The following is a 23,153-nucleotide window of genomic DNA, read 5'->3' as shown; positions in this document are numbered from 1 at the left end:
AATAAAGCTCCTTCTCCAGCTCGAGTGTGTATTTTTCCATCAGCATGTGGCCCCCCTGCCCAGGTTGTCCTGTTTAGGTTGGGGCAGCCTGAGGGAGGAATGAACAGGGAAGGGACATGGGGCTGTGATTTCAGAACCTGCTCCCAGGCTGGCTGGCTGCAGGGCAGCTTGGAGTCCTGAACTGCGGAGGGCCGCCAGAGCTCTGGGTGAAGCCACGAGAGGCTGGGACAGTGGAGCAGAAACAATCCCACTTTCTCCTTGCCTCTTGGCAAGTCGCCCCTGCCTCCTGCCATGGCCCCCAGAGAGTGCCCATCCCTCTCTCCAACTCTCAGCTTATATCAGGGATGACAGGTCATCCGGAGTGTAGCTCCTATCCCACTCTACCCCCCACCCTCAGTCCAGGGCTGCCCCCCTTTGTGTGCTTGTTTTCTCTGCTCATCTTTTCTCCTCACCCCACATCCCACTAGATCGTGTCTCCTTCCTTCTATTGCCTTCCTCCTCTGACCAGGACCCTGCAAGACCCTGTGCTTCAAGAAAGGGTCTTCTCTGACGGTTCCTTCCCCACAAAACCCCGTCAGAGGCAACTTCCTCTAGTGAGGGGATAAGTTTTTAGTCTCTAGGTTCTCTCTAGACCTGGGAGTTAGGTTTGAGGAGCCGTCTGACCACCAGGTAAGGGAGTGGTGCCCTCTGAGGGACTGTCCAGCTTTCCCTCTGCTGGTGGCTCACCATTTACCTCTGAATGTGACCAGGGAGGCTCCTTTGGCATGGCTCTGGGGTCCCCCCTCCTCCATACTACCAGTGGGTTCCCCAGAGAATCCCACAGTCTTCTGGCCAAGCTTTCAACTCCATTCTCAGGAACGCCTCCTCTGGATACCCTTCTTTTTCATTCCCAGTGTTCAAGACCAAGCAGGAAGACAAGTGAGAGCCCCCAGACAGTTCTCTCATTTTTAGAGTTGGGAATAATAATAATAGCAGTTGACATTTCTCAGGTACTTACTATGTTCCAGGCACTAAACTAAGCTTTTTACATGAAAAATCCATCTTAATAACCTTCGGAGTTTAGATATTATTATTATCCCCATTTTACAGATGATGAAACTGAGACCCAGTGCAGGTAAATAAAACTGAAAAGGACAGCTGCCTGTTAATGGCAGATTGGAATTTAAACCCAGGCCTATCTGACTCCAGAGCCAGATTTGACAACGGTATGGATAGTATTCCAATATTTACACATCAGTCGCCCCAGAAGTAGCTGTAGGATAGTGGGCAAGTTCCTCCCCTTCTGTGGGCCTTAGTTTCCTTGTCTATAGAATGAGGAGGCAGTTTAATGCTCTCTAAGCTTTCTCCCAGTGCTGACCTTAGCATTTCTGCAATTCTGAAACTATCTGTGAGATCTGAGGGCAGAGGGTGGAGCGTGCAGACCTCAAGTTTAGCAATGAAGTAAATAAGGTTGGTCTCAGTCACATTCTCACCTATGCTTTCCATCTCCCCGCCCCAGCATTCTCTTGCCCTAGGTTTCCCTCACCTAGGCCCCCCATCTCCACCTGATAGCCTATCCTGACCATCCTTCTTGCCATCGAAATTGCCATTCAATAACTGCCCTTCTTCCACACTAACAGTTGATAATTGGCCAGTGGGTTTACTTGTGGGCCATGGGAAAGGGGTGATGCAGAGAGGGGGTTATTAAAGAAGCCTTTCTAGGCTCTTCTTTCTGCAAGTGTCAGAAGTTTAACAACCTCACTTGAGCAAACAAATTACTGGCTCACAAACAAAAGTTGAAATGTACCTTCAGACATGTCTAGGTGCCCAAAAAACCACCTTTCCAATCTGCCAGGCACTTCTTGGAAATTCTGTGGGGCAATTTTACTCTGTCCTATAGGGTCACTATGAGTCAGAATCGACTCGACGGCAGCCGGTCTAGGTACAGGTGCTCAAATAATGCCATCGGGATTAATTTTTCTCTGAATGGCAAGCCAGTCACTGGCAGCTCTAAATCCTGCCTGTCCAGCAACTCCAGGTGAGAGTCTTTCTATTCTATTAGCTCCATTAAGGCTCCAGGGTTGGGTCTCATTAACCTGTTACCCCGAGTTGATTCCGACTCATGTTGACCCCCATGTGTTACAGAGGAAAATTGCTCCATGGGGTTTTCTTAGCTGTAAGTTTTACGGAAGCAGATCTCCAGGCCTTTCTTCCCTAGCACTGGGTGGGTTTGAACTGCCAAGCTTTAGGTTAGTAGCCAAGTGCAAACTGTTTGCACCATCCAGGAACCTTGGACCAATCACTGTGGTCAGGAGAATAATAGAGTATGCTGACAAGGTTTGGGTCACATGCCCACCTCTGGAACCTGGAGTGGAGTCAACCTGCCTTAACCATGTGTACTTAGAGAGTAGTAGTAGTTGCCTGAAGCGAAGTCAAACCGATGTTAGCAGAAGAAAGGACGTGGATACCGAGCAGACTAAAGCAACAGATGCCCTCAGCAAAGGGCCATGCCTAACCTGAAAGTAGAAGTAACTATGGCAAAAACTGTGAAAGCCAGAACTTGTGTAAGGAGGAAACCTGTCGGAGAAGGAAAACTCAAATATTTTCCACTAATAGAAAGCAACAGACAAGCAGTAAGACTGCACCCTGTCAAATGCGGAAAACTTGCAGGACAGGCAAAAGCAAGGCAGTCTCGACAAGTTCCAGCTCTCGCAGGTTTCACCACACAATGGTGGAATTTCAACCACTGTGGTAGTTCAGGGAGGAGACGTTACGAAGAAAAGGGTCAGAGAACTTGATGGGCCTTTAAATCTTACCATGTACATATCTGCCTACTCTGCTTTCTTCTAAACAGAAAGACATGCCCAAGGCATGACAGAGGCCTGGTGAAGAGGGTCAGAGTGGCAGTTCTCAAGGATACAAATGGTTCAGGTCAGACACGGAGGCCTCCGTTGTTCTGGGCTATTTGCATCTCCCGGCCAGGTGGCACCATTAGATTGGGAAAGAAGATCTTCATGGATGTACTTAGACATGCTAATTTCTTGATTATTTTTTTTTCAGCAAATTAATTGAATGCCTTCTTTGTGCCTTGTTGTTGTTGTTATTAGCTGCCCTTGAGTCACCCCCAACAAATGGGGACCCCATGCACAATGAAGGAAACGCTTCCCAGTCCTGGGCCAGACCCGTGATTGGTTGCAGACTGGACTGTGTCACCCATAGCGTTCTAAGTGCCTGGATTTTAGAAGTAGATCACCAGGCCTTTCTTCCTAGTCCCTCTGGAAGCTCTGCTGAAACCTGTTCGGCATCATAGCAACACACAAGCCTCCACTGAGGGATGGTGACTGAGCATGGGGTGCCTTGTCCAGGAATTGAACCTGGGTCTCCCACATGAAACGAAAGAATTCCACCACCGAACACCACTAAAGGATTTAGTATAAAACAGTGAACAAGAACAACATGGTCCCTGCTCTTATGGAACCTTCTTGCCCTGCCCACCGCCCATTCTGCGAGAAGTAGCCCTGCTCACAGCCCACTGTATTTTGTACAATATGATTCCACACAAATATACCCAATCACACTCTACAATTTAGTGGACTGGGGCAGGTACATGGCCTATGAGTGGCCAGCCACTAGGTGACCACTGACCTATGATTTGGACTAGTGTATGTAGAAAAAGGCACTTGACTAGTCAGATTCTCTTTCAATCTCCGGACAATTACTCTGGGAAATAACCAAAAGAAAACAAGGCAGTTAGTCCAGGAACTGAAGCTGAAAGGATGCATAGAGAGGGTTTGAGGAAGAACCGGGGTTATAAGAAGGTGCATACAAGCAAAAGTTATGAATAAACTTATGAGCCTGAAGAAACAGTGAGGTAAAGAAAAGGTATAATTACTTTGAATTACTCCTCTAGCCCAGCAATTCCGCTTCTGGGATTTATCTCACAGATGCATTTATACATGTGCTACATGACACATGTACAAGGTTGCTTGCTGCAGTGTTGTTTGTGAGAGCGAAAGATGAAGCAACCCGAATGTCTGTCAGAAGAGGAATGGTGAAATACAGCTATGCTACATCTATATAATGGAATATAAGCAGTCATTTTAAAAATAAGAGCCTTCTCTTTACTGATATGTAAAAATCTTTGAGCTATATTGCTAGGTAAAAAAGGCAGAATTGTGGTATGCTGCCTTTTCGTAAAAAGGAAAAATAAGAATGTACATGCATTTTGCTTGTTTGTGCATAAAGAAACTCTAGAAATATATATTTTTTAAAAGTTACTGTCAAATACATTCCAACTCATGGCGACCCCATGCGTCAGAGAACTGTGCTCATAGGATTTTCAGCGGCTGATTCTTCAGAAGCAGATTGGTTGGGCTAGCTTTTCTTCCAAGGCGCCTCTAGGTGGTTTTGAAACGCCAACCTTTTGGTTTGTAGCCAAGCACTCAACCATTTGTGCCACCCAGAAACTAACAGCAATGGGAACAGAGAGGGTTTGGGACCTGGGCAAACTGGGACAGGGATGGGAGACTTTTAAAAACACATATGTATACTTGAAACCTGTGAATGTATTATCTATTCAAAATTTAAATTAAAAAAAAAAAAGCTTTTAAAATAAAAGTGGGTGGGGAAGGAGCAGTTGGTTGTGGTTGAGAAGCAAACAGATGTAAGACCAGGTCTCCCAGACAGCAGCTGAGCCTGCTCATGGTGCAGCAGGGCGACCAGTCACAGACTTCCACTGACTAGCACTCTGAGAGCTGCCTCAAAACCGAAAGTGCCCTCTGGTTTCAGATACCATGAGGCCCAGCCCCACTGCTCTTTCTGGTTTTGGATTTGCAGTTTCTGCTCCACATGTATCCTCTCAAGAAGCACCCACTTGAGTTAGCCTCAGTGTCTTTCTCTCTCAACCCAAAGAGTTGTAACAAGAAGAGCTGAACAAATGGCCTTCCCTGCAGTTAGGCCAGAGGATGGAGGGCCTTAGAGTACTCTATCTTCAGGAAGAGTGGAGGACAGGTGCCCTTGTATGTCCTCCTGGAAGGGAGTCAGGAGCTACGCCAGTAAGACATAGTATCTCGTCCCCATGATTGCAGTTTTTTGTTGGGCACAGCCTCTTTTCCTTACCTTGAGAAGGGACCTGCTTGATTGTCTTGGAGGTACCATCCCATTCCAAAGCCAAGCTTGGGGGAGAAGATTCCCACAGCAGAGGGTGAGAGAGGAAGGTCATCCAAGGAAAGAAAATCAAGCTTATTCTTTGGGTTCACAGTATCAGGAAACCCCAGGAATAGGTTTGGGCCTGAGAAGGTGCTCAGGGTCTGAGGAATAGAAAGCCCCATCTACTCACTGCTTTCTTCAGATTATTCTATGTCTAACTCAGGGCCAAGCATACAACGGGCACTTGAATACATATGGGTGAGTGGAATCAATTCTGATGCCTCCACACTTCAAACCTGAGCCTCCTTGGCTGTGCTTAAGGGCCCCAGAACTCAGAGGGCAGGTTGAGGAGGAACCTTGGTGCTCTCGATGACTCCTCTCTCAAAGCAGTCCCACCTCCAGCCACACCCACAGCTCCAGTCTTCTCTTGGAGACCAGAGGCAGCAGAAAGGAGCTGGGAAACACAGATTGTACTTCACTGGTGCTTTATTATACAGACGAATCCAAATATTTACATCTTGACAATTCTTACATTTCACACAGCTGGAGATAGCATGGGATTGGAAACCAGAAGTGATGTAGGAAGTGGTGGGTAGTAGTTGGTGGGTGGGAGAACTTACTAAAACAGAGCAGAGGTAGTTAAAGGAGGTGGTGCCAGAGAGGATCAAGGGTTCTCGCTACCTCCTCATCATCCTCACTTACTCAGCTCTTCCTTCTTATCCTCCCTCAATCTATAACTTTTTATTCTTCCTGGAAGAGAAAATTAGAAGGCAGCTGGGAGGCTAGAGGTAGAGAGAGGTAGTCAAGGAGACGGCCCAGCTACAGGCTTTGTTAATCCATAGTCTTCAAATCGCAGCACTGAATTAAGAGGTTTTCCTCTTGATATGTACGGGAGTGCTTAAAAACCATGTTTTAGCCATAGGCAGCTCTTCTCCACAAGCTCGTCTGAGAGAAGGCTGTGGTTGGCGCTGTCTGCCAAGGCACAATACACAGAGTTCAGGGCAAAACATACCAGGTTAGTGGTTTCCAACATGTCTACCACCGCCACAGCCCCCTTGGATGGATTCTTCTCCATGAACGCCATTTTGGAAGACTTTGTCAACCAAACAAAATACATTTACATTCATTTAATAACTGAGTTTTTTGATTTTGTGTTTAATCAAAGACATACATCATCTTCAACCAGAACTACTGATCATAATGGAGATAACCAAAGGAGCAACATACTGACTTGCTAGAAGCCCAGTCAAAAACAAAGAAACTTTGCCACACAGCCTTATTCTGGGTAAATGTACAACATCTACTTGACTTCTTGGATAATGAAAATAGCTCATGGCAAACACCTCTGTTCTCTTCCCCCACTCCTCCCTCTTCCCAGAAGGCCCAACCCCAGCAGATGCCCCATCTTCAGGAGCAGAAGATAAGGTGACAGTGATGTCACTCTAGAGCCTGCAGCTGAAAAGCACTGTTCCCCTTTACATGGAAAGGCCACCAGTAGGGAACGATCCTTGGAACTGCTAAACTTCCAACACCTGATTACTCCACTCCACTCAACGCTGGCTCCTCGACTTCATGGGGGACAATAATTACAGGAGATGTAAGGAAGGCCCAGGGGAAGAGTCTTTACCAATTCCTGAACATCAAGGCTCCCAAATATTATACCAACTTTGTCATCCCTAGGACATCTCAGAGAACTAACTCCCTTTCCTGACAAAACCCAAAACAACCCACTGCTGCTGAGTTGATTCCGACTTATAACAGCCCTATAGAACAGAGTAGAACTTCCCCTTAGGGTTTCCAAAGCTATAATCTTCATGGAAGCAGCCTGTCACATCTTTCTTCTGCAGAGTGTCTGGTGGATTTGAACCACAGACCTTTTGGTTAGCAACCAAGTGCTTTAACCACTGAGCCACCAGGGCAAAGCATACCAGGTTAGTGGTTTCCAACATGTCTACCACCACAGCTCTGATAAGCCCTTTTCCCTGATAAGAGTTACCCATTCTCAGTCCCCAAAGCAGAGAAAACTCCTTCCATCAATGGCTCTCGATCAACTCTAGGGAAATGGTTGTTGTTAGGTACCGTCAAGTCAGTACTGACTCATAGCAACCCTATGTACAACAGAATGAAACACTGCCCAGTCCTGCACCATCCTCACAATCGTTGCCATGTTTGAACCCATTGTTGCGGCCACTGTGTCAAATAACCATGTCAAATAACATGTGTCAAATGAGGAATTCTCAAATAACTAACTGAGTGCTTGCTCTGAGTATGACCCTATGCTAGGACCCTAAGGTTCTTCTGGGATTACAAGGTCAGCACATTCAACTCCAGACTCTGTTACAGTCTGGGCAACACAGCTGGTCAAATGAGATTTAGAAATATGTGGAGTGCCAGTGTCTGGGCTCTGCAGCTGTGGTCTCTGCTCTACTTCTCCACCCTGGCCTAGGTGGCCTCATTGACCTGGGTCAGAATCTCTGTTAGGCATTGGTGGCAGCAGGAAGATAGAAGAGAAGCTAAGCCGCAGGCCATTAAGTTAGGAGGACTTTCCCACAGTTGTCTAGTGGTGGAGTCCCTGGTTGAAGACCATGGCAGGATTCAGGAGGAGGGCTGTGTTTGGTTTCAGGATCCCAGACTTCTGTCCTCCTGCTGTCACTGATGTTGGGGTGCCCTGGAATAAGTCTCACCCTTTTCGGCACCTTGGATTCTTTTTTTTTTTAATGTCTGTAGGAATCACCTTTTCTGTCTATCGAAATGTCCCAGCTCTCACTTTCTCAATCTGAGATTGAATGTGTGTGTGTGAGTTGGGGGGGGAGGGTGCTCTGTGGAAACTCTCAAGGCACTTGGCAAACCATAAGGTAGAAGGTCATAAGGGGAGAGGCAGAAGGACCTGCGGCCTATTTGGGGCACCCAGGGAACCCCAGATACCTATAACGCATCCTATAATACAAATACCCCCTCTTTTTGCTGGCTAGGGGCCCCTGACCCACAGAGACGGCAGGACCTGGGATGAAAAGGAAAGACCAGGCTTGTGGCAGGAGATGGCACAGGGCATATGATGCAGAACCACAGGAAGACAACTCAGCACCAGAGAGAATCCAGCCACAGACTTGTCTATATACCTCACCAGGACCCAGGAACCCTTCTCTTGCTGAGGGCAGAAGCTCCACTGGTACCTGGGTTTTGGGAGGGTGTGGCAGCACACATCTTTCTCTCTGTCCCAACTCAGCAGGTTCCTCCCCATCCTTCTCCACCCCCACCCCACCACTGCCCTAGTAGGATCAGAGGGGTGGGAAGGTAGATAGAGTTGCCTCTGCTACCTCCCTCACCCCAGGTCAAGCTCCTAGGATCAGGGCTTTCAAGGATTGGCGACCTCTTGTGATGTCACTGGGTAGCACCAGGTGGTTCAGAGATGAGTCCCCTGGGAGAGAGCAGTGCTAAGTTCTGTGAGGTGTTAAAAGCAATTCCATGAAAACCAAAAACCAAACAAACAAAAACCCTGTTGTCAAATAATTTGGGGGACTAGAATAAACAAAGTTCAACAGGTTTTCCCGTTGCAGGAATTCTCAGGGTCTTTTTTTTTTACTACACTAATATGTCTTGTGAATCTCTAAGAAACGGATGTAATACGTAGCCGGTTCCAAACCTTGTTTCAATGGGAGTCTTTTTACATAGCATACCCCAAGATTAGTGTAACACAGAACACATTTTGTCTTCTATCCATGAATCATAAGGGAAATGCCCAATTGCCTTTGGCAGTCCCCTGCTTGGCCTTTCTCTGTGAGGTCTTCTCCCCCATTGCACTTCGATTCTGGACCTGCTCAACCTTCCTCCACCCCAATTCACTGTCTTTTATTTTCCTCATTTCCCCCAGGCAGACCAATTTCCAGGTCTTTGGTCCACAAGTTCAGACGTGAGACGAAGAGGCCCAGCATGGGTCTAAAGCTGAGGAAGGCCAAGGGGAAACCAGGTCAAGTAGCACCCATTGGTGATGGCCATGGAAGAGAGGAGACCAGTGGAGCCAGAGGCTTTGGGTGTCCTGCTGTGGATCACACTGTTGACTTTTGGTTGTATTTATTTTACAAGCATCCATCATTCATGGAGGAGAGAGAGAGGGAAGGGAAGAGATGAGAAGAATGGCAAGGAACATTTATAAGTGTGAGGCAAAGGATGAGCCAGAGGGCCGGAAGCCCCCACCTACCGACAAGACCTTGCCTACTGTCGTGACTCCCTCTGCCCTCAGCAGCAGTTCTCCATCCATGGAAGGTTGAGGGTTCCCAAAGTAGGTCCCCTCTGGCTCTACAAAATGGCTGCCCTCCAGCCTGGGGCCTCTAGGCTGCTGACAGGAGATGAGGGTCACTGAGGGGAAGCCATAGGTCTCTAGGCCAGGGGGCCGCCCAGCCTCAGAAGCTTCCAGAATGAGATCCACATCAGAGAAGGCCACCAAGGCCTGAGTGGAGTCACAGGAGCTCTTCTCCAGCTCGCTGGCAGCAGCGCAGGCTAGGGGCCCCGGGGTCCCCGTACGGGGCCTGAGCCGCCGCAGGTCATCCCGGAAGTGGGGGTTGAAGAGCAGGTACAGCAGTGGGTTGAGGCAGGCGGGCAGGGGCAGTACCACGAGTAGGACAGACTTGACGGCCTCCGGGGTGACAGGAAAGAGGCCCAGCATGGAGGCGAAGCTCAGGAAGGCCACTGGACAGTAAAGTAGCCCATCAGCAAAAATGAGCCAGGCCACATGCCTCACCATGGCGCAGTCCCACACAGCCTCAAAGTCACCCCGCGGCAGGTCACAGTACAGTTTGATGTAGGCACCAGCCACTACCAGGAAGCAGAAGGAGTTCATCATCACCAAGGCCACGGCAAAGCCCAGGGCCTCTGGCGGGCCCTCGGGCGGGGCGTAAGGCAGGCAGAGCGGGGAGGCCCCGTATTCTCCCACTGAGGTGAGGGGCAGGGCTGCGGCCAGCCCTGCCAGCATCAGGCAGCCCAGGGCCCCTGCTCGAACGCTGCCCAGGGAGGGGGCCTTCCCGTAGGCCCGGACGCAAGAGATGGAGACACTGCACTGCACCGTGGCCAAAGTGAGCAGCAGCACAGAGGCCTCTGACCCAAGCACTGCCAGGAAGCCTGTAGCCCGGCAGCCCAGTCCCATCTCCCAGCGGGCTCCGTATTCGGCAAACTGGCCAAAGGTCAGGGCATCTACTGAGGCCAGGAGGCCACAGGAAATGCCAGTCAAAGTGTTGGCGCCTGCAATTGCGCCTACCACAAACTTGACTGGGGGCAGGGGGACGGGCCCACCAGCAAACACGGTCAGCAACACCAACCCATTACAGACGATGGAGAGCAGCACGATGGCCCACACGGCCAGGCGGATACCCCAGCTCTCAAAAAGGTGCTCACAGGGCTTGAACGGGCCTGTAGGAGAGAGGATCAGTCATTACCTTCGGGCCAGAGGCTGCTCTGCAGAGTCCTGAGGGCAAGGCCAGGTAGGCGGGCATGGCCTCTGCACTCAGAGAACTCCCAGTCTGAGGGAGGCTGACTGCAGTCTCTCACCTCAGAGAACTCCCAGTGCAAGAGACACAGACACAGTCCCTACCCTCAGAGAAATCCCTCACAGACATGGCCTCTGCCAGAGAACTCCCAGCTGGGGTTGCGGGGAGAACAGTGGTAATATACACAGCTCTTCTTGCAAGGAGCAGCAAGTGGGCTGAATGCTAACCCTCCTCCCAGAGTTGTTGTGAGTTGCCATTAAGTTGATTCCGACTCAATAGAAACAGATATAAACATACACACAGGGCAAATTAATACAATGCAAACCCCGGCGTTGAGGAAATGTTAAACAGAGAAGTCTTTTCAAAGGAGCAGCATTTGGAAGGAAGGAAGAGGCAAGCTAACACAAAGGAGCGGAGAGGGCATCAGAATTGGGAATATGGTTGGGGTAGAGACACAGAAACGTGAGGGGCCACCCGAAGAGTCATCACTCTGTAGTCTGAGGCTCTGCTTCTCCCAGTCAGTGCCCAGTGATCCACACAGAACATGATGGACTAGTCCTGACCAGGTGCCATACCAGACTGGCTCCCCTTGCTCTGTGAGAGGGAGGCTGACCACATTTAATATTCACGGGGGTCAATAAGTATTTGGGAGGTAAAGTATACCAAGTAAATCATATTACAGAAGACTTGTAGGGTTTTCCAACAAATTCCTCACTGAATGAGTAAGATCTGTGTTTTTCATCTCGCTCCCCAGGATTTATTCTTAAATCACCTTGTAAGTTGAGACATATTATTTCTTTAATTTCTTTGGCTTCTGACTTCTGCTCTTTAATGTTCTTCCATTGTTACATGCTTGGGGACTTAAGAGGCTTTTGCAGGAACTATTTTTTAAATATATTTTTCCTGATTACCAAATAATAGATTGGTAATTATAGAAAACTTGGATAAAAATGGAAAAATTGAAATTGCTTATGATCGCACCTCTCAGAGAGAACTGATCATTTTAGTATATTTCCTTCCAGTTTAAAATATATATATATATATAATTTTTTAAGCTAAGTTGGGATTTTACTACATATGGTTTTTTATTCTCTTTTGTAAGTTAAAATTTTTCTTGCACATATCCCCATATCCTTATATTCCTCAAAAACATGTTTTCAATTGCTGTATGATACTTTGCCATATGGATGTACCACGATTTATCTGACCATCTGTATGAGCTATTCTAAAAACAAGTTCAAGTTGGAATTTTGTCTTTCAGAACTTCCTGTTTTACCTCAACTCTGCTGATTATTGGTTTTCAGAAGTGAAATTTCCGAGCCATTGTGAAGCATGTGGGTTTCCAAGTCGGAAAAAAACACTACCTGTTTCCTCCCAGGTTGGGTTGGTGCTCTTGCCCGGGACTGGCACTAGAGGGCGTGCTGTAGTCACTTAGTGCTGAGCACAGGTGTTGAATAGGGTCAGGCAAGCACTCTTTGGGTCTTAGAGAAGGCAAGGGGAGAAGCCCAAGGAAACACAGAAAAACAGAAAGTGAAGGTGGAGTGAAATAGAAGAGTAGAACCGCTCATTGCGTTCAAACCTTCTGAACAGTTCCTGTCCGGGCTTAAGCAGTGTTCTGCTGCCCTCTGTTAGCATTTTATACCTGAGGGAAGGAATTTTCTTCACTCTAAACTTCTTAGGTTGACTTGCCTCAAGGAAGAGAGAATTTTTTTCTTTCTTTCTTTACAATAGGATGAATTTAGGCTGGACCCTAAAGATTGTTTCCTCAGCTATCAGGATTGGATAGTACTGTATGGAGGTACCCAGGATACTGTGTTTTAAGAAAGAGAGATTGCAATCTTCCTGGGATGGAGCAGAAAGGGATGGAGAAGGTAACCTTTCATAGTTCTACCCAGCTCTAGGATTCTGTGGTGAGGGGCTTAGACTGAGGGAGCGCTCAGACTCCACACAGAGCAATGGGGTCAAGGAGTTTTTTCCTACTTCTCTCCTCGGCAACATGGGTTTTCTCCTGGATGCATTGCCTTTAATCAGTTGACTTGCAAAGGTTGCTTTGACCCTCTTGGTTCCCCCCAAGCAGCCACCCAAGGGAAAGAATCTCAGCTTCTTCCCCAGGAATAATATAAGAAAGGATGGCGCCCTCCCCCAGCTGGTTAGGTTATAGGCAAGGAAAGTTCTTGAAGCACTGCTGCAGAAAGTGGGATCTCATCTAGATGATCTATGCCTCTTCCTTGGTCCTGGCCCCCCAACCAGGCACCCATCTCACCTGGAGCAGGGCTACACTGGACACTGGGGTGCGGCTTTGAGTCCTCCATCTCTAGCTGGAGCTCTTCCAGGTCATCTGAAAAGGGGAGACGAGAAAGTGGCTTGGGGCCCTGGGTCTTGGTGTCGGTCAAGCCCTACCTTTCTCCAAACACCCAATCCTTTGAGATGTCATCCTGACTAACTACTCAGCACTAGTCCTTCCAGCAGCCCTGCACATCGGTTGCTACCCTTGGGTAGAAACATTTAATCCACTCCCTATTATCCACACATGGATCATCTACATTGCTGGTTCTTTACAGCAAATGTCTCATCTGACACTTGCTCTACAACTCAGCATGCTCTGTGCCCCCTCCAGTAGGCCTCCGTCTGTGAGTGCTGCTTAGGCTTGGGGAGGAGGCTGCCTTAATAATGGGAGCTAGCCATAACATGGTTCTCCACACTGGCCAGGCCGTCTCCGTGATCCCATGTCCAGTTGTGAACACTGTACATTAAGAAGGACATTTGTGGGCTGCGGTGTGTTCAGAGGAGGTGAAACAGGGATGGTGAGGGATCAGAATTCATTTGTGTGAGAAACAGTGAAAGCGACTGAGGGGTGTTTAACTTGGAGAAGGCAAGAGCAAGTAGGGATACAGAGGCTGTCCTCAAAGAGCTAAAGGCCTGTTAGGCATAAAAGAGTTAGACTCACACTTGCTGTATAGCCCCAAAGGGTAGAACTAGGACAAATGGGTAGTCTGTAGAAGGAAGCAGATTAGGATTCAAATGGAGAAGTTCTAGTTCTTATTTACAAGAATGTTATTATTGTCATTAGCTCCATTGAGTCCGTCCCCAACTCATGGCAACCCCAGGCACAATGGAATGAAATGCCGCCTGGTCTTGTGCCATTGCCATGATCGGTTGCAGTCTGGACTATTGTGATACATAGGATTTTCATTGGCTGGTGGTGCAGTGGTTAAGCACTCAGCTACTAACCAAAAGGTCAGCTGTTCAAATCCACCTGCTGTTTCACGGGAAAAAGACGTGGCAGTCTGCTTCCATAAAGATTACAGCTTTGGAAACTCTACGGGGCAGTTCTACTCTGTCCTAGGGGTCGCTGTGAGTCAGAATTGACTTGACAGCAGTGGGTTTGGTCTTTAGAAGTAGATTTCCAAGCCTTTCTTCCTAGTCTGTCTTGGGTCTGGAAGCTCTGCTGAAACCTGTTCAGCATCATAGCACCACTCAAGCCTCCCCCGGCACAGATGGTGGCTGCGCATGAAGTACATCGCAAGGAGTTGAGCCCAAGTCTCCTACATGGAAGACAAGAATTCTACCACTGAACCACCAATGCCCACGAGAGTACGTTCTTACAGATAGAGTTGTCCAACAAAGGGACACGTGGCCTTTGACAGGTGGACAGGAGGGCCACATATGCTGAATGCAATGCCTACTATATGCCGGGCACCGGGCAAGAGGAAACAAATTCAGGGGTGAATAAAGCACGTCCTGCCCTTGTGGAGACAAACAAGGAAACAAATCCTGACACAATGTGCTGCACCAGACAATAGATTCCCTTAACAATGAGGGTTAATATGCCTTGAACTCTTTACTCTGCACCAGGCACTGTGCCCACGAAGACTTCATCTTCACAATCCCATTAGCCTTCACAGCAGCTGTATGAGGCGGGTGCCACTGTTTCCTTGTCTGACAGATGAGGAAACTGAGGCTCATCAAAGTGGCTTGCCAGGTCTCATGACCAGTGAGTGGCAGAGCAGAATTCAAACCCAGGTTTGTATGATTACAGAGCTCAGATGTTTAATCATTACACTTTCCCAGGTGATGGACTGAACATTTTGGTTTTTCTTTTTTTTGGCGAGGAGCTGGCAGGGATGGAGGTAATGAATAGGGAAAGCTCTACAGATGTATGAGCTATGTATAGTTTGTCACTGGAGATACTGAAGCAGAAAGTCTAATGTGAGAGAGACCACTTCCTCACTGAGTCAGAAGTTGGACCAACCCATCTTTAACGTTCTTCCCAATTCTGAGTCTAGGCCCTATGATCCTGTTCATCTGAGAACACATAATCAGAAAGGGAAATCCATTGTTAAAGAAATACTGTAACAGGTTTGAATCAAACGGGATTCCTGTTGTTGTTGATCACTATTGCAGAGTCTCTGAAACGAGGGCCTGGAAATTCCAGGGCGGCGATGGACATCTTCTCGGGGGTCCACAAATTCTACAAGAATTTTGAAATGATAACCTAAAACATTCTATAAATTATAAAGACAACAATTTCCTTCGCAGTGATAATTCATAATTAAAAGACTTTTTAAAGAATAAAACTTTAGTTTCTCACGTCAGTGTTTCCTGAGCCCCCCAGGCTGGGAATGGTATCTGAGAACCTCAGTGGTCCAAGAGAATTGTCTCTCTTTAAAAGATACCTGTACATTATTCAAGGAGTTCCTGGGTGGGTCAAATGATTTAAGTGCTTAGCTACTAACCAAAAGGTTGGCGGTTCAAATCCACCCAGGCTTGCCTCAGAAGAAAGCCCCGGCAATCTGCTTCCAAAAGGTCACAGTCATTGAAAACCCTACAAAGTGCAGTTCTACTCTGACACACATGGGGTTGTCATGAGTCAGAATCAACAGCAACTGGTTTGGCTTGGTACATTATTCAAATTTGAGAGACAGTGACCTGTAGGCTCTTCCCCTATTGTGCAGGTAGCGAATAGGTGACTGTTTGTTGCCCTTGTCCCCATCTTTGGCTCACATGTTCTGTTTCCTGGGTGGGTCGTTCCTCCCCACCTTCAGTTTGGAGCTTTCTCAGGAGGGAGGAAGACTCTTTGGAGCTGGCCCTGGTCCGAACACCATCAGGGCAGGTGGAAGGCCAAGCTGTGGCCACAGAGCCCAGGCATTTTCTTCCCTCTCTACCTTTCATTCCCTGCCTGCTCCTGTTTTCCAGAATGGAGCTCAACAGTTCTTTGAAATCAAAATGCATGAATGAAATACAAGGGGTGAGACCTGTGGACTCTGTATGAGGCTGGGAAAGTCACAGCCAAGGTGTTAAGTAACCACTCTTCAAACAAGGAGGAAATCGAATCTGGCTGGAGCAGCAGCTCCTGGCTTTCCTTCTCGAGGTTCATTAGCTCCCACAGGAAGTGAGGGGCCCGGCCCTAGCTCCCATTACAGGTGGCGGGCAGCCCACGATCCCGACACCCTCTACTTCAAGATCTAAGCCCGGTGGAAAGTTTCACCTTGAGGAAGGAAAGTTTCCATTGCTCCTTCCAGCCCCCTGAGGGAGTGTACAGCAGACATCCGGGAACGTCCCCTGGGGACAGCCGTCTGCCGGCCCAGAGCCAGCCTGGCTGCTGGGCTCCTCCTCACACACTCCCAGGGAAGGTACACCTGGAGGGAGGCTCCCAGAGACCCCAGAGTGCCTGGCCAACATTTGGCCTCCATAAGCTGTGTCCTGGATTACACAGCTACACTCCTGTGTATGTAAGGACAGAAGGTGCCCAGTTCTCAGTGGTAGTAGTAGCAACAGTGGTAGCTGTGCCAGTAGTGCAAGTTGTAAACATGCTTTGCCATTTATGGAACCTTTTAATGCTTCCAATAGCCTCTGACATGCGTGATATTTTCCCTATTTTACAGATAAGGAATCTGAGGCTCAGCAAGGCTAAATAACTTGTCCAAGGCAACCAAATTAGTGAATGGTTTAGAACCCAGTTCTGTCTACACCATCATGAGATGTTTTTCTTACCTATTTAGATTTGATTTTTCTGTTTAACTTCTCCATTAAGATATTATGGAGAGGAAGGTAGAGACTGAAAGAACAAAACAAACCAGAAAACAAAAAGCAGGGGCCCTTCTTGTCTCCCTCTTGATTCTGCTGGTGTTCTGTAACATGGGGCAGGGGGAGAGAAGTGCTTGTCTCTGCCCTTTACCTCAGACAGCAGTTACTAGACAATCCCTTAGAACCCCCTTGGCTGCCCACCCCCAACCTTTGCCTTTTACTCCAACTCTTCCAGAAACAGAGGTGGTCTGTGTTGTGACGGCCTTCCTCAGTGAGGACCTCTTGCACCTAGTGGCTACTGAAGCCTCACTTTTAGGGCAGAATGGGGGGCAGGAGAGACCAGGACATCGATCATCCCTGTACTCTTCCTTTTGATTCTAGGACATTATTATGATGGGATTTTTTTTTTTTTTTTTTCCTGGAAGTAGTTTTAATTCAACCTGTTCCATTAAATCCTACTTGACTCGGGTTGATTAAAAAATGGGTCTGTCTTCTCTGGGAATGCCCTAAAGTTGAAGGATTGAAGCCCAGGTCATGAGGAGGTAGCCATGGGGAAGAACCACATGAGCTATGAGGTCAGGGCTGTTAAGTGAGATGATGCAAATGAGATGCTTTGTGAACTACAAAGGGCTCGAAAAATATTGAGACATTATAGTTGTCATTGTTGCTGTTATGGGTTGAATTGCGTCCTCCAAAACTATGTGTTGAAATCTTTACCCCTGTACCTGGTAAATATGACCCTGTTTGGAAATAGGGGATTCCCGTTGTTATGTTAATGAGGCCATACTAGAGCAGGCTGGGTCCTAAACCTAATCATTTCTGCGTCATAAAATTGCAGAATGGATACAAAGACAACACAGGGAAAGACAGACAACCATGTGAGGATTGTCTGCAAGCCAAGGAAACCCAAGGAACCCAGGAATGGCTGGGGCTGCTGACAAGACAGGAATTGACACAGCCAAGGCCCTGATTTGCACTTTTAGCATCCAGAACTAAAAATAATGAGAAAATAAATTTCTGTCCTTTAAAGCCACCCACTTGTGATATTTCTATTATAGCAGCACGTGGTAACTAAGTTAGTCATGATCATTATGTTTTTCTAAGCACCTCTGGGGTGCAGGAAGATACATTACAGCTGTTTCTCCCCCCTTGGAGAGACAAGATGCAAACTGAAGTAGTTTCCCCAAAGGTCACAGAGCAGTTCCTCCCTAGGACTCCCCTCAGTAGCCCCTGCTATCTCCCCTCTCAGGGTCCCCTAAGCTCTTCCCTAACATTCTCTCCACAGTCCCCCTCCCTGCCCTTCCCAGCACAGGACCCCTGGTCACTCACAGTGGTTCTCTGCTTGTCCAGCAAGGAGGCCCAGGGACCTCTTTGGGGTCTCCTCCTCATCAAGGTGAAAGTCCTCAGCTTCCCACTGCCCAGAGGCCTTGAAGAAGCTGGCACAGACCCCATAGGCACAGCACTGGTAGGCATAGGGCACCTCCAGGACCCTGGGGAGGGAGGAGACATGGGCTGCCTTAGGAGTGTCTGAGGTCTAAGATCTCAGCCTGAGCTAAGTGCCCAGGAACCAGACACTCAGCACCTGCCCCTTGACCCCAAAGTGCATTGATGACTGTGCAGGCAGCCTGCAGGGCCTTTTTTGTGAGGATCTTGCACTCTGGTTTCTATCTCTGAAGGGCTCTGGGCAGATTCCAGTCTTTTCCTCATGCATCTTGAAAGCTGAGATGGGGAGGTAGACTTTCTGCCCATTGTTTAAGGAATCCCCTCAGCAGGCTCAGAGTGCGGAGCAGCCTACCTAAGGTCACACAGCACTCAGGGCTCTGCTCCCCACCCAGTCAGCAGCTCTCCCTTTAATACTTAAGGAGGCAGGGATTATCCTAGTGATACTTTACCCTGGCCCTGAGTAAGATCCACGGCCTGCTCCCCTCTCTGAGGGTGAAGGCAGATGGCCCCAAGCCTCTCACTAGTCTGCAGCAGACAAGGCTTGGGCCACACAGGCTGTGCCGCTGCTGCTGCATGCAGGAGGCCTGGATGTCATTAGCACCAGGGACTGGCTTTGCACTATGTTTTCCACTCATCAGTGCCGTGGGCTCTGCCCTGCTTCCAGGGCCCAGATGCTACCCGAGAGAGGGCAGACAGTCTGGGTGCATAAAACTGGACAAGGGGCAAGGAGGTCCAGGGGCCTTCACATCTGTCCACATAGGAGGTCTCAGTAGCCCCTAGAGTTGGTTTCCCAGCACCGGGACACGTGCTACAAAGGCGATGAGGAGGAAGGAGAGACATGTCCCAGACCCCAATTGGGCTGGCAAGAGACTGGACAAGCCTTTCTCACTCAAACTTGGCCAAACCCTAAACCGCTGGGCCACCAAGCTTTCCTCAGGGTGAGGCCCTGTGTCATTCTCCCTGTCCCTCTGCTGCCCTGGGGCAAACCTACCTAGGTGTGAGGAAAAGCCAGGCCCTCACCTCAGTTTTGGGAAACTGTCCTTGGAGAAGGCCTGAGATAGAGCCAAGTTCCCTTTGAGCTTCAGATGCATCAGTCCCCCAAGTCCGGCCAGGGGCAGTGTGGTCAGCTGGTTGTCTGTCAGGTCCCTAGGACAGTGGATGGTCAGGGTTATTGGCAGTAGCGGGGTTGCTGAGGGGGCAGGGCTGTGCTGAGGGTGTGGCCAGTGTGCCTGGGATAGAAGTAAGAGGAGAGGAGCAGAGGACAGAAGATGAGCAAACAGGGAAGAGTGCATTAAATGCTGGAGAGGAGGGTGGTCAAGAGTTGCCAGAGGCACCATCTATAACTCATTCATTCAACAAATAGTGTGGACCGACTATATTCCAGGGACTGCCCTAACTTAATGTCAAGCCATCCCAACTCTTAGGTAATGGAGCCCCCCAACCACACTTCCTGTGTCCAGGTCTGAGTCCCATCCAGGTCCCCTGCCCACCTCACTAGGGAACCTGCCCATTGTGGCTCGTCTCCATCTCTCTGTCTTTCCTCCACCTTTTCTGATGCTACAAGAGGCCAGACTCAGGGATTGGCTCCCATGAGGGTTCGGTCATCCTTTCGGTTCCTTCCGTTCTGCAGTGCCTGCTTTGTAACCAGAGGTGAGAACATGCACGATGCTCTACCCAAGACACCTTAGAGGAAACCAGGGCTCCACACCAAACACCAAGACCACAGACGGTGCATCGTGGAAACAGCCCTGGCCTGGAAGACAGGAAACCTGGTGCTGTTACCAGCTCACTGTGTAATCACACGGAGTCACAAATCTGCCTGAGTTTCAATGCCCTCATCTTTAATGGGATAAAAATATCTACCCTACCTATCTGGCAGGAGTAGAGCAAACAGGAGGTGGAAGGCAGAGGCCCAGAGCCCAGAGTGGTACAGCTTAGGGAGGCTCCGGGTGCTGCCTGGGAGGCCTGGGTTCTAGCTGCTGGCTTTGGGCAAGCTTCTCCTCCCTGGGCCGGGGGTCTCACCTGTGAGGTGAGGGTGGGGCTGGATGATCTCTGAGGCCAGGTCTGGAGGTAGCCCATAAGGAGTCTTTGTGTTCATTAGAAAAAGGGTCCCTCTGGGAACACAGGCCCTGAAGATGTACAGCTCTGGTAGGCAGGCAGGCAGGCAAGGCATCAGCTCCCCCTTAGACAGAGCCCTTGTGCAGTGAACAACCTGTACCACAGTGTGACGCCGCCCTGTCACAGGCCCCTTCCAGCTCTGACATAACGACCATGTACCTAGCACTATGTGCTCCCTGTTTACATCCTATGTAATTTAGAGGGCCTGCGCTCCTGCTGCCCCGCAGAATGGCAGCTCCCTAGAGTCACTCTCTAAGCAGGAGAGCCCTGCCCCCTGAGCCCCTGGCTCCACGTGTTGTGAAGGGGTTCCAAGCCCACACGTCCTCTTTATCAGTACAAGTAGAGGCTGGGAGAGCGGATGGGACAAGGGGGCACAGGGGCGGGCTGAGGCTGCTAGAACATTGCAGACCATTAGCAGATGACACCCCAGAGCTTGCAGGAGGCAGGCTGGCTGTTTATCAGACCCCACGGTCTGTCAAACGGACAGCCAGAATGATTGATGAGGCTGCAGCCCATCTTCCTGGGGTGTGGGGCTCCAACATTTAAGCACGTTCCTGCTCTGGAATGGGCCCACTTGCCCCGCTGTCTAGCCCACAGTCCCTGGCAGGTTCCCAGCATCCCGGAGAAAAATGCAGTGGGCACTTACAGCTTGACCAGGGAGCCCAGAGTGGTGAAGGCCTCAGGGTGGATGGACCGGATAGCATTCCAGCTCAAGTCCCTGTGGGCAGAGAGGGTGTGACAGGAGCGGACAGTGGCATGTGGAGGGGAGACTTGTGACTCGTGTTCCCATCCTGGGATCTCCCTCATATCCCCTCCCATCTGGCTTGCTCCCGGTAACAGTAATCTCAGCCCAGTGGCACAATGTTTAAGAGCTCAGCTGCTAACTGAAAGGTCGGCAGTTTGAACCCACCAGTGGCTCTGTGGGAGAAAAGACCTGGCAATCTGCTTCTATAAAGATTGCAGCCTAGGAAACTCTATCAGGGCAGTTCTACTGTGTTCTATAGGGTCACTGCGAGTGGGAATTGACTCAACGGCATCCAAAACAACACCACCTGCTGCCTGGCCCCTGACCTGGCTGTGGCACCAGGAACAGGGACTTTGGCAACCTGGTTCCAGAACCTCATGGCCCCTGGGTACCAAGTGGAGAAGTGGCTGGAGAACACCTCTCCTATGTGTGTGTGCTGAGGGGTGAGGAGCAGGGAGTGTATGTCATATGTGCTTACAGTGCACACCTGAGGAAGGGCATGGGCATGCCTGGGTCAGGAGGACACTCACAGGGTTCGCAGGGAGCTCAGCTGGCTGAAGGTGTCAGCTCCAATTTCCCAGATGCGGTTGTGCTGGAGGCCACTAGGGCAGCAAGAGAGGCTGAGATGAGCATTCGGGCTCAGACTCTGGTTCCACTCCACACCCCCTGTGCACTTCGAGGAAGAAGGGAGAACCCCCCACTTCTCCTGGCAGAGGAAGTTACCAGAATTAAAAGGAATACAAGGGGATCCAGTTACCTTGGGCAAGTACATCAGGGGTCAAAGCCACAAAATCATCCCTGTGGCCCCAAAAGGGAGTGAGCATCCGGTGTTCCCACCAGGCCTGGCTCGCAGCCCGGCCATCCCTCCCACCCCCATGGGTCCTCCAGACCCCACGTAGCCCGGCAGCCTGGCACTCCCCAGCCTTGGACTTACGTGGCTGGCTCCATGTGTTCCCTGTTTATATCCTATGTAACTTAGAGAGCCTGCGCTCCTGCTGCCCCGCGGCATGGCAGCTCCCTAGAGTCACGCTCTGTGCAGGAGAGCCCTGCTCCCTGAGTCCCTGGATCCACGTGTTGTGAAGGGGTTCCAAGCCCACACATCCTCTTTATCGGTACAAGCAGAGACTGGTGCAAGCAGAGCTCAGTAGGCTGGTCGTCTGAATGGGAGATGGGCTGTGGGCCTCTGCAACCTCAAAGGCCTCTTGCCTTTGGCCTCTAGGCAAGTAGGGCAGACCCTCATACCTCTACCTTGACCTGGCGTCAAAAGGCACTGCCCTGCTTAGAAGCAGAGGACAGAACAGGGAGGCTCCGGAGGCCTTGCTAGTGTGTGAAAACAGGAATGGCGTGAACAATTCTAGGGCATTTTTAAGTGATTTTATTCATGTGAAGTTTAAATCCCAGGCTTGTTCTCCCATGTCTGAGTGTGTGTGTCTGTGTGTGCACGCACACACATATATATGCTGACGGGTGCTGATGGGAATGATGTGGAAAGTGAGACAGCATGCTCCAAAATGCAGGGCCCACCCAGCCCCCCAGAGCCTCCTATTGTCCAGCCCAGCTGTGGGCAGTCCAGCAGCAGAGCCCTGGGTGGCCCCATCATTAGGGCATTTCTATGTTGCTGCTGACACCCAAGAAGCCACCTTGAGACTCCTGGGCACCAGGTCCTGAGTCCATCATTTGCTGTGAGTCCTAGGGGCCTTGCCCAGACCTCTGCCAAGCCCCCAATCCCAGCACCTGGACTTGACAGCCTCAGTGAAGAAATGAAGGCCAGGCTGTGCTTTGTCCTTGCTGACCCCCTGTCAGACCCACCCCACCCCCACCCCCGAGTCTGGCTTGCAGGCCTCTGCCTCTCCTCGGCCCCCAGACTCACATTTCCTCCAACTTCTGACACCAGTGCAGGCTGGGCAGCTCCTCGATTTGATTATGAGACAGTTCCCTGGGGAGAGAGAAAGACAGGGCTGGGGTGAGGCAGTGACTGTGGGAGGGCTAGGGAGGGGTGCAGGAAGCAGCTCTGGTTTCTCCAGGGCCTGTGCTGCCATCTTCCTCTCAAGCAGCTGAAAGTCCTAAGAGTCCCACAGGGACATGGCTGTCAACACACCTCGCATCAGAGTCCCCGTTTCCTCAGTTAGGCTTCTTTTCATTCCCCCTGCCAAACCCCACCCCTTTCACTGCAAGGCCTGGATGGAGCCCAGCTTGGCATGTTTTCAGTAGGA

General features: G+C 49.8%; 1 protein-coding gene across 1 annotated transcript in view; it reads right to left on the bottom strand.

The window, feature by feature from the left end:
* Nucleotides 1-9,274: 9,274 nt before the first annotated feature.
* The window catches only part of LGR6 (leucine rich repeat containing G protein-coupled receptor 6), a 144,510-nt gene continuing 130,631 nt past the window's right edge, over nucleotides 9,275-23,153 (bottom strand). The window contains exons 12-18 of the mRNA XM_049858021.1: nucleotides 22,811-22,876; nucleotides 21,471-21,542; nucleotides 20,842-20,913; nucleotides 19,098-19,223; nucleotides 17,964-18,124; nucleotides 12,871-12,945; nucleotides 9,275-10,530 (exon numbers count right to left, since the gene is read on the bottom strand). Coding sequence (XP_049713978.1) covers nucleotides 9,275-10,530; nucleotides 12,871-12,945; nucleotides 17,964-18,124; nucleotides 19,098-19,223; nucleotides 20,842-20,913; nucleotides 21,471-21,542; nucleotides 22,811-22,876 — 1,828 coding nt within the window. The remainder of the gene's footprint in view (nucleotides 10,531-12,870; nucleotides 12,946-17,963; nucleotides 18,125-19,097; nucleotides 19,224-20,841; nucleotides 20,914-21,470; nucleotides 21,543-22,810; nucleotides 22,877-23,153) is intronic.

Source organism: Elephas maximus, chromosome 18 (genome assembly GCF_024166365.1).
Source record: "Elephas maximus indicus isolate mEleMax1 chromosome 18, mEleMax1 primary haplotype, whole genome shotgun sequence".
NCBI lineage: Eukaryota > Metazoa > Chordata > Mammalia > Proboscidea > Elephantidae > Elephas > Elephas maximus.
Note: the sequence above shows the minus strand (reverse complement) of the source record. Positions and strands in the feature narration are given on the sequence as shown.